This window comes from Saccostrea cucullata, unplaced genomic scaffold, assembly GCF_032062105.1.
Source record: "Saccostrea cucullata isolate Sc308-1 unplaced genomic scaffold, CSIRO_AGI_Scuc_v1 ctg8144, whole genome shotgun sequence".
NCBI lineage: Eukaryota > Metazoa > Mollusca > Bivalvia > Ostreida > Ostreidae > Saccostrea > Saccostrea cuccullata.
The window spans coordinates 6,962-24,625 of record NW_026926537.1 but is presented as its reverse complement, the minus strand read 5'-3'; the positions used below and the strand labels follow the sequence as shown (position 1 = coordinate 24,625).

General features: G+C 38.3%; 3 protein-coding genes across 3 annotated transcripts; 2 read left to right on the top strand and 1 right to left on the bottom strand.

The window, feature by feature from the left end:
* Positions 1 to 2,612: 2,612 nt before the first annotated feature.
* On the top strand, positions 2,613 to 8,128 carry LOC134271972 (uncharacterized). Its single transcript, XM_062754208.1, has 2 exons — positions 2,613 to 2,747; positions 2,843 to 8,128. Exon 2 carries the CDS (start codon positions 3,511 to 3,513, stop codon positions 7,753 to 7,755), a length of 4,245 nt encoding a protein of 1,414 aa, XP_062610192.1. The 5' UTR covers positions 2,613 to 2,747; positions 2,843 to 3,510; the 3' UTR covers positions 7,756 to 8,128.
* LOC134271971 (uncharacterized) lies at positions 7,823 to 9,694 on the top strand. The gene is made up of 2 exons (XM_062754207.1): positions 7,823 to 8,083; positions 8,189 to 9,694. Exons 1-2 carry the CDS (start codon positions 7,823 to 7,825, stop codon positions 9,692 to 9,694), a joined length of 1,767 nt encoding a protein of 588 aa, XP_062610191.1.
* A 4,863-nt stretch (positions 9,695 to 14,557) lies between these two features.
* On the bottom strand, positions 14,558 to 16,534 carry LOC134271970 (uncharacterized protein K02A2.6-like). The gene has a single exon (XM_062754206.1). It carries the CDS (start codon positions 16,532 to 16,534, stop codon positions 14,558 to 14,560), a length of 1,977 nt encoding a protein of 658 aa, XP_062610190.1.
* Positions 16,535 to 17,664: the final 1,130 nt, after the last annotated feature.

Sequence of the window (17,664 nt, the reverse complement as noted above, 5' to 3'; positions counted from 1 at the left end):
CATTTACTGTTCAAAACCCGCAATGTATCTTTATTTGTAAGGATTTTTATGAAGTTTCGAAATCCAATATATGTATAGGGTAGTTCAATTCATTTTGGCTCAGTGGAATATTAAAAAATATTCGTACATTCGTACGAGCTTATATGCAATAAATATAAATTTTCAAAAATTTTTTTTCTAGAATCTTAGATGTTTTTTGAATTCATTTTAAAAAGATATTGCTTTTTCAGGCAGAGAAGGATACAGCACTTGTCAGAGTCTGTGTTCGTAGGACTATGTAGAATATTGGGAACTCAACACCAGGTAGCTATGAGAAGAGATGTGGTGGATATTCGGAATATAGTTCTAAATCAATCGAGAGCAAGTAATTATGAGGAAAGACTGTGTAGTGGAAGTCATGGAGAGGGATTCAGACTGCAAAATTCTGATAAGGACATAATGATCTGGCCAACTCACCATCGAGACTGCCAATTTTTAACTTACGGATTATTGAAATTGTTTTTAAATGAAGTAATCAACTTTGAATTAACTGAGGGAAGAAAACTACTGTGTTCCTATCACATGAAAACAGCTATTTTCTGGATGCTCCAGCAAAACAAAATGTCGCACTGGTGTCCACAACATCTCCTGGAGTGTTTTTGGGTCTGCTTTAAACTGATTCTAAAGTGGGTGTATGAAGGAGTGTGTCCTAACTTTTTCATTCCAGAAAACAACATGTTTTTGACAAATATCTATGGTGATTCACAAGCTATTTTATTCGTCAGACTGTATACACTATATGAGAGGGGTGTATCTTGCCTGTTACAGAGTCACTCTATCAGACCCTATATCATAAATGTACTCTGTAACCCCAGGCTTTCTATTTGTTTAGATGAAGGCATCTTAATCTCAGAATATCATTTTGATTATGATATTTTTTTTAGAGATTTGTATTAAAGAAACACTACCAGGCGTAGATCTGCACTGTTTTATAATGGCCTTGCAACAATTAAAATGGTTGTCTGGTTTGCCCTTGTCAAGGTATCAAGTTGTCATGTTACAAAGACACACCGTAAAGCTTCTTCGAAGAACTGCATTTATAATATATAATTTGCATACGTTTCCAAAAATAAACAACATTAACTCTAAAAATGAGAATAACAAGATGATATACATCTTTGACAAGATCTCATGTCAGATGTTAAAATTAGCTGCCAAGTTAGGTTGTATTTCTGACATGTTGTACCTTGCCATGTATTATTATCAGACTTGTCGTTACAGAGAAGCATTATCTGTTATAGAGATAACACATACTAGATTAGAAACGTTGAGTCTCATGTCTGAATATTTTATGAATACTGAGAGGCAAGCTACTGACAGGGAAAGGTATGCAGAAGTTTTTGGAGGACTTACGTTGTCAAAAAAATTTAAACAGACTCAAATAGACTTTATTGTACTTCACAATAGAATAATGTATATCAGTGATCTAGAAACAGAACAACGCTTAGCTTTACAGAACAGCGAGCCAATATTATTTATCCCGCCATTTATATTCTTATACATGCTAGAGTTCCTATGTTACAGACATGTTGACACCATGCGCGCACAATTACCATTCAATAAACTACAGTACTTGGTTACAAATGATCACTGGATGGATAAGTACACTCTTAACCTAAGAGACATATCCTGGCAGATTCTGGGGATTTGTCAACAGATCAATGGGGATATCCAGGCTGCTCTATATTCCTACCAACAATCTCTCAGACAATATACATTTTTTATTTTGTCTACCCGTTTAATATAAAGAACTACATTATTTTCTATGTTTAAAAAAGTATAAATATTTGGTTTTTTAAAACTTAGTTTCATGCATGAATAGACATAGTAATGATATAACAATGGCAAACCTTTATTTACTCTTTATTTATACTGAAAAACCTTTTTGTGTTTTGACAATAATATTAAGTTCAGTAGATCTAGCTCGAATAATATTGTTGGTCACAATAACTTCTTGTATATTCATTCAATTAAACTTCAGTTTCTTTTTTGGAATTTATCTATATGTTTATATCTGATTTGTGTAATTATTGCTTCGTTAGAATAAATATTGATCGATGCTGATGAATGTGTATATTGTGAATTTGTATAAACAAAAATACAAATAAAATACATATAGATTTTTACTTCAGACTTCCGATTGATGCCTGCGTTACCTTGCTATAATAACTCTTTTTACCGAACAATTACCCATTGATTAACAACCTCATGGCATCATAAACTATGGTTTCATTTATGGAATTAATTTATTAAAGGGAATCATGGAAAAATAACAATATATATTATTGTCAAAATTTACTATTTTGCAATGGAATATGGAGATAACGAACAAAGTCCATTGGAACAATATAAATCTGGAGCAGAGGAAACACAATATCATAGAATCTAGTGTCATAGAAGAGTAAGCATCCCCTATCGACCTATCATATCTGCTGCGTGATCCTCAAGACCAGAAAAAAAGTATCCTGTTGTTTGACATAAACAACCATTAAAGATATACATTTTAGATTTAACAGGCTAGTGAACTATTTCACATACAGGGCAAATTTAATTTGGTCTATAATAACACGCCCGCACATGCTACCGTAGTTGGAACTCTTTTGTACAATGAGGTAATCTTGTATCATTTGCGTTATTTTTATGTTCATGGCGGCAAGCACATGGTGCGACTTAGCCCTCACATCCTTGCGAGAATAAGGCACAAGGAGGTAAATGAGTTATTTTTGTATGTGTATTTTGCATATTCGATCTAGCTGTAATTAGTTTTCTATGTATTGATTCTGTGTAATTGTTATTGTTACAGTTTCACGGTGAAGTTTGGTATCTTGTGACACTGCGGCGGGAATACCCGTATTTTTGTTTTGAATTAAACTTCATCAGTTAAAACCTAAGTAAACCTTATTTTATCTACGAGAGGGCCGATCCATAACCGCACATCTCTGCCGTTACAGTGAAACTCCTTTCCAGGGTAAAACGGTGAGTGTGACCTATGGAAGCTTAAAGACGCCACTACCTTCTGACTTCACAATATTTGCGATACATGATGTTTCTGTGATGATGTGTAACTGTGAACGGAACATAATTTGCGATTTATGTTGATGACATTAACTGTGTGAAAATTGTATGGTGACACGTTTGCGTTATAAAGTGACAATTTTAGCATTACTATACATAACATATTTGTGACTGTGTGTTAGTAAACAGTGTGCTATTAATTGATTAATGCCATTGATTAGTGCTAGGTATTTATTATATCTGTGCATATGAACAATTATCAAGACTGTGCTCTAGATTGGAACTGTATTGACTCTTGTTGCAAATGTTGATTTGTATTTAATATGTATACATGTGCATGTATTTACCTTGTGTGCTAGGGGAAGGTTCTGATATTTTATTGCAATATTTTATCACATAGTCAGTAGGTAACATTGTATTGTATCTAAGTTTATACCCCCTAACTGTGTTACAAACATGTCGAATGAAGAGATGTCCTATACAGATGCACTTTCATCTATCCCCCCTGAAACAAAGGAAGACAACAACACAGGTAACGACAAGGAAAATGTTAAAACAACTTCTGAGGAAACGTCTAAGGACTCCGGACAAGCAAGTCAAAGCAATACATTAAATATGCGTGAGCGCAAGATGACTATGAAAGGTTTGGAATGGCAAGTTGATCAGATATGCTCAAACTTTAAGCTCAAAGCTACAAAATGGCGGAAGTGCGCAGCTTCTATTGAAGTTCTTATTTCGGATTCGAAGGATACCTCTACTATCAGACAAGAAAGAGACGTTCTTATTAGTATTACGACTAGTCTGAATGAAATCCTTGAAAGATTGAAACAAATGCTAACAAATGAAGAAGACGAGAAGTACAGAAATTTAGTTGATCAATACCAGGGGAGGATCGAGATTATTCTAGGAGATAATCACACATTAATGAGAGACATTACAAATTGCTTGAGAGAAATAGAGTTTGACTCTGTCTCCAGGATTTCAGGTAGATCGCACAGCAGTCGTACATCAAGGTCAACGAGGGTTTCCAATACCTCCAGAGGTTCCAGGAAGTCAGTAGATACAGTCATGGAGGCAGCAGCGCTGAAGACAAAACTGATGTACATTGATGAAGAAGCAAAACGCAAGGCAGACCTTGAAAGGATCAGAACCCAAAAGGAGCTTGATATAGCGCAGGCTAAGTTAGAAGCACTTGAGAGTTTGGAAGGTAATGAACCATTCTCGTACAGTGAATTTAAACATTCGATTCCAGAGCTTGACTCCAAGGAACGTGTGAAAAGGTTCATTGATACTCAGGTTAGGCCATCAGAAGCGAAGGTCAAGATAGAACCAGTATCGGATGTACCACCTATTTTGCATAGGAACCTCATTCCCCCAGTATTTACTCCTCACACACAACAGGAATACGTCGACACTAGTACTGCCTCAAGAGTACCCTTAAGCAACATAGACTTGCAGTCACTTAGCAATCCTACACCCGTTAGTAAAGATGACAAACACATAGAGCAGGGCTTATTAGATCTGGCTACTTCACTAGCGAAGCAAGTGAGTCTTAGTCGTTTACCCCCTCCGGAACCTACCATTTTCCTAGGAGATCCGTTGAAGTACCCAAGTTGGAAGGCATCATTTCAAACACTCATTGAGCAGCGTCAGATTCCAGATTCAGAGAGGATACATTATTTGAAAAAGTATCTGGGTGGGCCAGTGAAAGATGTCATAGAGAACTATTTTCTGTTATCAACAGATGATGCGTATGAGGAGGCTAAAGGACTGCTAGACCAAAGATATGGTAACCCATTCATTGTTGCCAATGCATTCCGTGACAAACTGGATAAATGGACAAAGATAAGCTCGAGAGATGGTGTTGGACTGCAGCGATTTGGTGATTTTCTCAAGCAGTGTTATACGGCCATGCAGAGTATTGGAAGCTTGAACATTCTCAATGATGACAGAGAGAACAGAAGACTGCTGAGCAAACTTCCAGACTGGCTTGTGACAAGATGGGGTAGGATCGCCACACAGTATAGAGAAGAAAGAATGGAATTTCCACCATTCAAGAATTTCATGGAATTTATCGTGAAAGAAGCCAAGATTGCGACAGACCCTATTACCTCCATAGAGTCTGTAAAGAAGTCTGAACTCACCCAATCAGAGCCGAGTAAACCACGACCTGATGTCAGGGTACGACAGCGAGGTGCAGCTGACTATGGAAAACGATCTTTCCTGACAGACGTTGACGAGAATCAGCCCGCAAATGTGAACGTAGCAAATAGAAGTGACAGAGGGAGAAACTGTGTTTTGTGTGAAGGGAATCATGAACTAGATGACTGTAAACAGTTCTTAGCGAAGAGTCTGGAAGGAAGAAAACAGTACGCAAAGCAGAAAGGTCTGTGTTTTGGGTGTTTACATTCGGGTCATCTATCAAGGAAGTGTCGTCAGAGGAAAAGATGCAAAACTTGTTCCAAGTTTCACCCCTCATCTTTACACGGGGACATCCATAGACGAGAACAGCACCAGGTTACAGAGGAGGTGGATAAGGCAGCAGTGCCAAAGGAAAATTCGTCAGGAACAACACTTATGAATCACTCCGGAGCATCTAGTAAAAGTACCATGATACTTCCAGTTTATGTGTCACATAAAGAGAACCCAGAAAGAGAGAGGTTAGTGTATGCGCTACTTGACACGCAATCAGATACAACCTTTATTCTGGAGAAGACTTCAAGGGCCCTTGGACTTACAGGTAGACCTGTGAAGCTCATGCTATCTACTATGTATGCAGAGAACAAGGCCATAGATAGTTGTAAGATTGGAGGACTTGTTGTACGTGGCTTCAATAGTGAACACAGGATAAGATTACCGGAGACTTATACAAGAGCTATCATGCCTGCCAACAGATCCCATATCCCGACACCGGAAGTTGCGAGAAGGTGGCCTCATTTGGAGGCTATTGCAGATGAACTCCTACCGCTGACTGATTGCGAAGTTGGATTACTTATTGGTTACAACTGTGTGAAGGCCTTGACGCCTAGAGATGTTATCGTTCCATCCGAAGACGGACCTTATGGTCAACGCACTGACTTGGGATGGAGTGTAGTAGGCATAATGGAGAATGACAGTTCAACGGAATGGGAAGAGGATCCCATAGGAATTAGTCATCGTATTGTTGCGTGCGACGTGCCTACAGAATTGTGTACATCTGAAGCATCAAGGCAAGACCATGTTGTATTTTCAGTAAGGAACAAGATAAAGGAAGTAATCAACCCTGAAGAGGTAGTTAGGATGCTTGAAGTGGATTTTAGTGAGAACTTTAGCAGTTCAAAACATGTTTCCTACGAAGACAGAAAATTTCTGGATATCATGGAAAAGGGGATTCATAAGTGTGATGGACATTATGAAATGCCACTGCCTTTCCGAGAAGCAATGCCATACCTGAGCAATAATAGAGACATGGCATTTCAGCGACTTCAAGGCTTGCGGAAACGACTTGAGAAAGACGCAAAGTATAGCGAGCATTACGTTTCCTTTATGAAAGAGCTGATATCAAATGGTTTTGCGGAAAGAGTACCGAAGACGGAAATTGGTGTGGATAGTGGTCAGGAGTGGTATATCCCACATCATGGTGTATATCATCCGCAAAAACCAGGAAAGCTGCGTGTAGTCTTCGATTGCAGTGCAAGGTATATGGGGCAGTCATTGAATGACCATTTGCTGCAAGGACCTGACATGATGAATATGCTTTTTGGAGTTTTGTGTAGATTTCGCAAAGAGCCAGTGGCCTTTGTTTGTGATATTGAGCAGATGTTTCATCAGTTCAAGGTGAATGTTGAACATAGAAATTACCTACGATTCTTGTGGTGGGATGATGGCAATTTCAATAAGGATCCTACTACTTATAGAATGACTGTACATCTATTTGGAGCAGTATCTTCTCCAGGATGCGCCAACTTTGGCTTGAGACAAGCTGCCACAGACGGAGAGCTTCAGTTTGGGTCTGATGTTGGGAACTTCATCAAACGAGACTTCTATGTTGACGACGGACTGAAGTCGGTAGCTACTCCAGAGGAAGCCATTAGCATCATAGAGAGAAGCAAAGAGTTGTGCAGCAGAAGTGGTTTGAAGTTACACAAGTTCCTCTCAAACTCAAAGGAAGTTTTGGAGAGCATTCCAGTTGAAGAAAGAGCAAAGGGACTAGCAGATATTGACATACACCATGACAAGCTTCCCATGGAAAGAACTTTAGGTATACAGTGGTGTATTCAGACAGACGCATTTCAGTTCAAGATTACACTGAGAGACCGTCCTCTTACTAGACGAGGGGTTTTGTCGACCTTGAGTTCCGTATTTGACCCCCTTGGATTCATAGCACCTTTCGTCCTAGTTGGGAAACAAATCTTGCAGGAAATGTGTAGAAACCAGACAGATTGGGATAGCCCTCTTCCAGAGAACTTGAGGCCAAGATGGAGATGTTGGAGAAATGATCTTGAGCAGCTTGGTTCCTTGGAAATCAAGAGATGTCTAAAACCCGAGAACTTTGGAGATGTTGTTGTAGCTGAGCTACACCATTTCTCAGATGCGAGCACTATTGGGTATGGCCAGTGCTCATATCTTCGTCTCATCGATGACAAGCAGCAAGTACACTGCTCTTTAGTTATGGCAAAATCCAGGGTCACGCCACTCAAGCCAGTAACCGTACCTCGTTAGGAACTTACTGCTGCGCTCGTTTCTGTTAAGGTCAGCTCCCAACTTCTAGAAGAGCTTGAAATTAGCAATGTTGTCGAATGGTTCTGGACAGAAAGCACTGTTGTTCTTGGATACATTGCCAATGATTCCCGACGATTTCATGTTTTTGTTGCTAACAGACTTCAACAGATTCGTGATCACACAGAACCATATCAGTGGAACTATATCAGTTCAGCAGAGAATCCAGCAGACATGGCATCACGTGGTGTTACAGCTGATGAGTTACGAAAGAGGAAAGAATGGTTCAGAGGACCCAAGTTTCTATGGGAGTCCAATTTACCATTTACTGGTCAGCCTGTCAGCAAGCCAACTATATCCGACGATGACCCAGAGGTTAAGCGTTGCCAGGTGTTTGAGACAAAGGTGGAACCTACTGAATATGAATCATTGACAGACCATCCATTTGGAATGTTTTTCTGATTGGACCCAGGCAAAGAGACTCATAGCGAACTGTTTTCAGTTCAAGTCATTACTTAAGAAGGACGCTTGTCAGAAGGGAACAGATGCAGTGCTTTGCAAGGAGCAAGGATTGCCAGTAGCATTATTAGAGAAAGCAGAATTGACTATTGTCAGATTAGTTCAGAAAGAGGCTTTTAGTGAAGAATTGAAACTTCTTAACAGCACCAAGGAATGTGAGGAAGTTAACAGGAAGAAATCCGTTCGAAAGACATCCTCTCTTTACCGACTTGACCCATTTCTGGATGATAATGATGTTTTGCGAGTCGGAGGTCGTTTGCGGAAGGGAGAATATACGTCTTATGTTAAGCATCCAATCATTCTACCAAGGAAGTCACATATTACAAGGCTTATCATCAGACACTTTCATGAACGCAGCAGACACCAAGGACGAAGTATTACCACGAATGAGATAAGATCAAATGGTTATTGGATTATTGGCTGCAGTTCTGCTGTGTATAGTGTCATTTCGAGATGTGTGAAATGTCGTAAACGTCGCAGCCAAACACAGGATCAGAAAATGAGCGACCTACCTGCTGACAGACTTGCAGCAGAGGCACCCTTTACATACAGTGGTGTAGACTTTTTTGGACCATTCTACATCAAAGAAGGGAGAAGAGAGTTGAAGAGATATGGAGTTCTCTTTACATGTATGTCTTCGAGAGCCGTGCATCTAGAAACTGCAAACTCTCTCGACACTAGTTCATTTATCAACGCTCTGCGCAGATTTCTAGCGATACGTGGACCAGTAAGACAACTGAGATCAGATAGAGGCACAAACTTTGTCGGGGCTGAGAGAGAACTCAGAGAATCTTTGGAAGAATTAGATGATAGTCGTTTGAAGCAGTTTCTCACAGCTGACGGATGTGATTATATCCATTTCAAAATGAACGTTCCATCAGCGAGTCATATGGGCGGAATTTGGGAAAGGCAGATCAGGACAGTTCGCAATGTGCTTTCTTCCCTCTTACAGGATTTTAGTGCGCAGTTAGACGATGAGGCTCTTAGAACCTTTTTCTGTGAGACTATGGCTATTGTCAACAGTCGCCCACTTTCCATTTCGAACTTGCATGATCCATTTGCACCTGAACCTATCACACCGAACCACCTTCTGACCATGAAGTCTAAGGTTGTCTTACCACCACCTGGTGAGTTCCAGAAGCCTGATTTGTATTGCCGTAAGAGATGGCGCCGCATACAATACTTGGCCAATGAATTCTGGATACGTTGGAGAAAGGAATTCCTTCAGACCCTCCAGACGCGTACAAAGTGGTCCTCGCCCAGACGGAATATCAAGACAGGAGATGTTGTGTTAGTGAAGGATGATAACTTACCACGAAATCAATGGCATCTTGGCCGTGTCATAGAGACATATGCAAGTGAGGATGGATTTGTCCGGAGTGTAAAGTTAGCTATCGGAGACAGCAGTTTGGACTGGACATGAACGGCAAAAGGAACGGTCAGCTTTCTACACTGGAGAGACCTGTTCATAAGTTAGTCTTGTTGCTAGAGAACGAGACCGGGGAAGACCCCACCGAGGAGCCATCGTAGGATCTAGAGTGTCCCCTTATAGACGTTGTAGTAGTTATATGATTGTATATATGTTAAAATTAGTTATTCACTAATTTGGGGAGCCATGTTACGCCCGCACATGCTACCGTAGTTGGAACTCTTTTGTACAATGAGGTAATCTTGTATCTTGTATCATTCACGTTATTTTTATGTTCATGGTGGCAAGCACATGGTGCGACTAGCCCTCACATCCTTGCGAGAATAAGGCACAAGGAGGTAAATGAGTTATTTTTGTATGTGTATTTTGCATATTCAATCTAGCTGTAATTAGTATTCTATGTATTGATTCTGTGTAATTGTTATTGTTACAGTTTCACGGTGAAGTTTGGGATCTTGTGACACTGCGGCGGGAATACCCGTATTTTTGTTGTAAAATAAACTTCATCAGTTAAAACCTAAGTAAACCTTATTTTATCTACGAGAGGGCCGATCCATAACCGCACATCTCTGCCGTTACAGTAATTATTATGCTTCCTGTCAGTTTGTCTCTATATAACCCATACCCTATACTATTCTCGCATAGTGTTCTTAGGATTTATATAGCGTAAACATACTTTGCAGAAATGGTGCACGGATTTATTTACTGAATAAAATTCTTTATTGCTCACGTCGGGAATCGAACTCACGACCATAAGTTTGTCAGTCCGATGCCTTATCGATTACGCCACAGATACGATCAATGATTGATGGAATTTTATCAAATATATAAACTTTATATAAATTTATACAACTGACACAATAAGGAGAAAATAGACAAATATTATTTGAAAACATTTATATTATTCTTAGGAACCTTGTATAAATTTGTACAACAAAGTTTCAAACTAATTACACACAGATCGTTAGATGAACTGATGTCATAGAGCCATTAAAGTGCTTTTTTATATAACGCTTGATTAAAGGAAGTGAAAGAAAACTTTCAATGAGAATTGACGACTGCAAACAAATCAGTCGTACTAACAAAACAGAAAATAAAGATGAGTCGCTTTGGGACAGAAAATCTTGACTTATTTAGAGAAAATAACCTTATGCCCAAAAACACTAAGCATGTAACCAATTTAAACATGAAGATTTGGAATGAGTTCTTGCAAATGCATCGTGTTAGCACCGATATTTTTTTTAAGGAAAAGTCAAATTGCCGCATAAATTATTATAACAGTCAGCATAATAATAACATTAGTGTTGCATTATGCATGTACTATGCCTAAATAGTAGGCAGGGTTTTACACATAGTGCACGATGCCGCCGGCGAGTGCACCATCACGGGCATGTGTCAAACCCTGCCTACTATTTAGGCATAGTACATGCATAATGCAACACTATTATATAATTAACATTGCAGCATCTGAAATATGATTTTATATCTTATCACTTATATGCCAAAATTAGGCCACATGTAGCTCTCTAAACCTGACATAATGCATGCATTCTCAAAAGCGATATCTAACTAGATATTTACACACTGAATTGTCGATGGAATTTTCCGAAGGAGCACACAGCAGGTGTGACCGGTAGGTGGGGGATTTTTAATCCTCCGTGGCACCTGATCCAATCCCTGATGTGTTGGAGGTCCTTGTTTGCTCTTCTTCAAAATTTATATTGTTTAATGGACTTGAGAGCTTGGATACTGCTCTTTATCTCAATATATTTCAACTAATCATACAGGGTGTTTCACAATATATGACACACATCAAAAGACAGATAGATAAATTTTAACAAATGCTAAATATACATTTTATTTATGACATTTTAATCAGCAAACATTCAAAGTTATTATTTTGAGTAAAAAGTATCCAGCATTCTCTATTTCAGCTACTATGGCAACAAATTCTAAAATGTCATTTTCCAACTGTGTTTTCAAAGTACTTGTCCTAAATAACTTAAGAAACTCGTGCTCAGAAATTCATGACCACTGTTTTTTAAGTTTCATAGGATATTTGAGACATTTCTTATTTTCTATCTGGCTTTTTAGAGCCCCCAAATTGCATATCTATTTTTTTTTTTATTCAAAGTTGCATCTAAATAATGTGTCGTTTCAGAACTAGCGTGTATATTGATGTCTAGTTTTTTCACTCTTCCTTTCAATCAATCTTGCAAACTTTAACCGAATATGAACGTCAATTGGCTTTATTGAAATCTTGTATGCAGACACTCAATTAAAATTTAAATTTTTCTAGTACACTTGATACACTTACTGACATCGTTCCAATCCATCTCCCTAGACTCAGATCTGACTTTCATGAGTTTTCTCAATCATTGACTTCACTTTGACCTAGTTCTCATCTCTTCTTTTTTTTGGAAGGGGGTGTAATGTTGCTAGTAAGAACAACACATGATTTCGCTTTGGATGCAAATCTATTACTAATTCATACATAGATAAACAAAGATACAAAATAGCAGAGTTAATATGATATCCTGGGAAAGTATAAACATTTGACCAGTGAGGCGATGGAGTTAAAGATTAAAGCAATTAATGTCTAAAGCATTCAGAGTTCAGCATTAGCAAATATAAACAAACTGCTCGGTTCTGTTTATCATAAACGTTTGCACTTAAACATTACATCCCTCCTTTTGTTTGAAATAGAATTAAATCCCAATGAATTAAAATAGGAATCAAAATAAAGATAAAGATACACAGACACAACACTTATTGTCTAAGTCTAAGTAGATATAAACAGTTACAGCTAGTATTTCCATTAATACACTGTTCTGGTCACTAATTCACTAGGTTCACAATACACACGCGTAACGATTATATTATAGTTTACATTTCTTCAATAAGTCTTTTAGGTGCGCGGATTTCTCTCTTAGGACGGCTCGGTAACTCACTCGTGGAGTTATCTGTCTTCACGGGTATTTCGTCAACTTCGAGTTCCTCATCCTGATCTGCCTTATCGTCTAACTTTTTGAAGTGCGACGCGTTTCTTGTAATTGTCTTCTCATCATTACCGGCGGTGACCATGGTACCTTTAGTTTTTAAAATTTTAAGTGGTTTTGGTTCATACGGGGTTGACAGTTTATTTGATTTTGGTTGTTTTACCAAAACGTTGTCTCCTACTTCTAAATCTATTTCCTTTGCCCGAGAATAGTGATCAGCATGTTGTTTCATTTTTAATTTAGCATTAATGTCATTTTCTTTCATTTCCGTGTGGATTTCGTATTTTCCTCCTTTGTTTTCGTTAAGAACGTCTACATCCATCTTGGTCCTGATTTTCCGGCTGAATAGAGCTTCAAATGGCGATATTTTTGTAGTACAATGTGGTGTAGCCCTGTAGTTCCTTAAAAATGTAAAAATTTCTTGTTTCCAACTTTTATTTTCCACATTAGCTGCTTTGATTGTTTTCTCAATTGTTCTCATGAATCTTTCGGATTCTGCATTTGCTTTAGGCCATAAAGGAGTAATCTTTCTGTGAGAAAGTCCTAAGTATTCCGAATACTGGCGAAATTCTGTTCCATTAAACGGAGGTCCGTTGTCAGTTTTCAGAACTTTTGGTATTCCAAATTCCGCAAATATTTTGTCTAACTTAGGAATAACAGCTTTTGCTGACGTAGACTTAAGAAAATCCACAATCGGATATCTGGAGTACTCATCCATAACAACCATGAGATAATCTCCCGAGGGAAATGGTCCACAAAAATCCATTGACAATTCAGTCCAGGGTCCACTTGGTGAAGGTGACATCTTCAATGGCTCGAGATGTTTTGTTTCTGTCGTAACTTGGCAAGGTAAACAGTTCTTTAGTGTCGACTCAACTTGTTTATCAATGCCCGGAAACCAAACTTTTTCCCTTAGCAACGACTTCGTTTTTACGATACCTTGATGTCCTTCGTGTGCTAAATTTATAACGTGTTTTCTGAGTGAGTGTGGAACAAACAGTCTGTCTTTTCGGAGAACTATCCCGGTATCTGAAACAGTCAATTCATCCTTCAACTTATAGACAGATTGCCAGTCTGGTCTTGTTGATTTCTTGAAAACAGTCCATGATCCACTCCTCACTGCATCTCGAATATCTCGTATCAGTACATCGTTGTCAGAAGCTTTCTGAATTTCATCCAGAGTCATTGATTTCGGGATGTTTGTCTGGACTACAAAATTGATGCAATTTTCAACAGAGAATGATTTATCATTTCCTTGACGAATTGGGTGACGTGAGATATAGTCACTTGGGTTGAACTTTCCAGGTTTATACTTTATGTGGAAATCATACGGCTGTAGTCTCAATGCCCATCTCTCAATTCTGGCAGGTGGTTTTGATGCAGGGTTTCCAAATATTAATTCCAATGGTTTATGATCTGTCACAAGTTCAAATGTGTTTCCAAGAAGATAAAGGTGAAAATGTTCGCAACTCCAGACAATTGCAAGGCCTTCTCGTTCTGTCTGAGAGTATCGTTGTTCCACTGGAGAAAGCGTTTTACTTCCATAGGAAATAACTCTCCGGTCGCCATTTCCATCAATTTGAGTAAGGATAGCTCCTAGTCCGACGGGACTTGCGTCAACAATGACTTCTGTTCGCCTTGAAGGGTCAAAATAAGATATAACTGCACTACTGGTCAAAGCGTCCTTGATATTCTGCATCGCCTGTTCATGTTTCTTTTCCCAAGTCCATTCCCATCGTTGTTTCTTTTTGGTCAGTTCTCATAGAGGTTGTGATATTGTGTCGAAGTCCTCGATGAATCGTGCACAGTAATTAGCCATGCCAAGGAAACTGCGCATTTCAGATGCATTCTTGGGATTTTATGCATGTTTGATTGCCTCAACTTTCTTGGGGTCAGCTGATATCCCATTTTCAGAGAAAAAAAATCCAAAGAATACAAGCTTTCTTTTGTTGAACTCACACCTATCTTTGTTGAGCGTTAGATTTCGTTCCCGCAGTCGAGTTAAGAGCAACTGTAGCGAATTGTCGTGTTCCTCCTGGGACTTGCCATACACAATAATATCATCACTTATATTGCGTGTTCCAGGTATTCCTTCAATGGTTTGTTGGATGACCGCCTGGAAAACTTCAGCTGCCGAATTTACTCCGAAAATAAGTCTTTTGTAGCGAAACAGTCCAACATGTGATGAAAATGTTGTGATATATCTCGATTCTGGTGCTAACTCAAGTTGGTGATAGCCTTTGTTTAGGTCCAGTTTTGAGAATATCTTAGCTTCATTCAAATCAGTGACAAGTTCATCGATTGTAGGCATGACATGGCGTTCTCTCAGTATGGCTTTGTTAGCTCTTCTCATGTCAATACAAACTCTCACTTGGTCAGGATTTTTAGGTTTTGGAGCTACTAAAATTGGTGACACCCACGGAGTCGGTCCATCAACTTTTTCTATGATGTCCATTTCTTCCAGTTTCTTTAGCTCTTGTTCTAATTCCTTTCGTCGGTGAAACGGAATTCTGCGATGTGGTTGCGCAACAGGCTTCACTGTTTCGTCAATGTGAAGTTTCACCTGAAAGTCTTTCAGCTTTCCTATCCCCTCAAATCGATCAGCAAATCTCATTAGTATACTGGATTGGTCAGTACGTTCATTTTGGTCTACAGCATTTATTGTAATCGAAATGAGTCCAAGTTTTTGTGCGTCAGCGCAGCTAAGTAAGCATCCACTTGCACTCTTCACCACAAGAATTTCAGTGTCGATAATCCTGAGTTTAGATTCTATTTCAGCTCGAAATTTACCTCTTATTGGTAACGCCGCTTTCGTTCCGTAAGCATGAACTTTAGCATTTGATTTTGACAATTTAATTGGTTTCTTGCGACTTACTCTTTCAAACGTCGACTCATCCATGACAGTAACACTTGCTCCGGAATCCACCAGCATGTCAACTTTAATCCCATTTATTTTGACATTTGCGATAGGCAAAGATTTTGTTGCACATATTTGTAATCCAAAAGCATATTCTTCATCACTACTGCCATTATCCAAATTGTTTACACCAGGTTTCTTTGATTTGGGTGTGCGGTTGAAATTTCTTGTATCCTGTTTCTGGCCAGACCTACACTGCTTTGCAAAATGTCCGATTTTCTTGCATTTGTTACACGCTTTGTCCTTTGCTGGGCACGGTCTATCTTTATGTGGCCATTCCTTTCCACAATTGCGACACTTACTTGTAGGTTCTCTTTGTTTCCTTTGTTTAGACGAATTCACTTTCCTGTTTGCAGCATTTAGATGTACGTCTTGACTCTTATGGTCTTCCATACCGGAGGCTTGGAGTTGTGAGACTTCCATGGCTCTCGCTGAATCTAGATTTTGTTGGAGAGTTAAGTCAGGTTCACGCAGCGCTTTGCGTCTAAGACGACTTGACTCACATCCCTGAATAATTTGTGATTTTATTTCCTTATCTACAACTTCGAACTCACAGTTTTCTGCCAATTGCCACAGTCTTTTATGATAGGAATCCATTATTTCACCTGATCGTTTTTTAGCTTGTCTAAATTTGTATATTTCGAATTCAAGGTTTTTCTTTGGGTTGAAGTGCTCCGTCAGTTTTGTCTTAGCTGCATCATAGTCATTTGGTCCACCGGTGTCTGCAAGAGTATCGAAGATGTTGTAAACTTCGTCTCCTCCATAGTGTAAGAGCATTGCCCTTTTGCGATCATTCCTAGTAATTCCCATAGCAAGGACGAAATTTTCAAATCGCTGGATCCATTTTTTCCAACGCTGTCCTATTGAACTTTGATCTGAGACATCAAACTTCGGAAATGGAGGAAATCCAGTAGCCATTATTGATATTTCTCAGTCAAAATTAATAACCGCTCAAACACTATGTACAACTTTATATCCTCGTCGCCAATGTAATGTTGCTAGTAAGAACAACACATGATTTGGCTTTGGATGCAAATCTATTACTAATTCATACATAGATAAACAAAGATACAAAATAGCAGAGTTAATATGATATCCTGGGAAAGTATAAACATTTGACCAGTGAGGCGATGGAGTTAAAGATTAAAGCAATTAATGTCTAAAGCATTCAGAGTTCAGCATTAGCAAATATAAACAAACTGCTCGGTTCTGTTTATCATAAACGTTTGCACTTAAACATTACAGGGGCAGGAATTTAATGTCTTTAATCTTTACATTATAATTAGTTCAAACTCTCTAATTATTCTTAATTTATGAAAACTAGACAGCAATTTCTGTTCTGGATATTTTTCATCATCGCACCCTGTACGATATTTAGGATATCTTTCTTATAATAAAAGTTAACCAATTTTTTGCTGCAAGTTTTACTCCATCTTAAGAACAGCTGAAATTATGACATCACTGATTATATCATCCGTTACTTCATGTTATATTATAATTTTCCCGATACATTGCAACATCATATTTTTAGATCAATATGCTTACAAATGGTGTTTTGGTAGTTTTGGTGTCATGCTCGATATTCAGATTATGTGACATATATTATGAAACATTGGTATATAAGACTGGATTCAAGAAAATCTTATTTCTTTAAACCTATATATATTCTTTTCCTTTTATAGGGTACAAATGTCAACTTTTATAAGACCTTTTCTAAGACTTCAAAATACCCTGAATCTTGTAAAGATGAATATAATGAAAATTCTTGCATGAAAAAATTTGATTTTCAAGCTGCATTTTGATGCATTTCAAATTAAATATGAATTTTTGAAGTTATTTTTTCTGGCTGAGGATCGGATATCCTTAAATTCGCTCTCCTTCATATTTAGCTATAAAACCAGATTAGAAGCCACAATAATTCTATGATATTAATTTACACAAAATATCTGCATCAATTTTGTTAAATTGAGCATTAAATAAATGCTCAGTTCAACATTTGGCCAATGGGCTCTAATATAAGTATTTCATGTAGTAAATCTATTACGAGT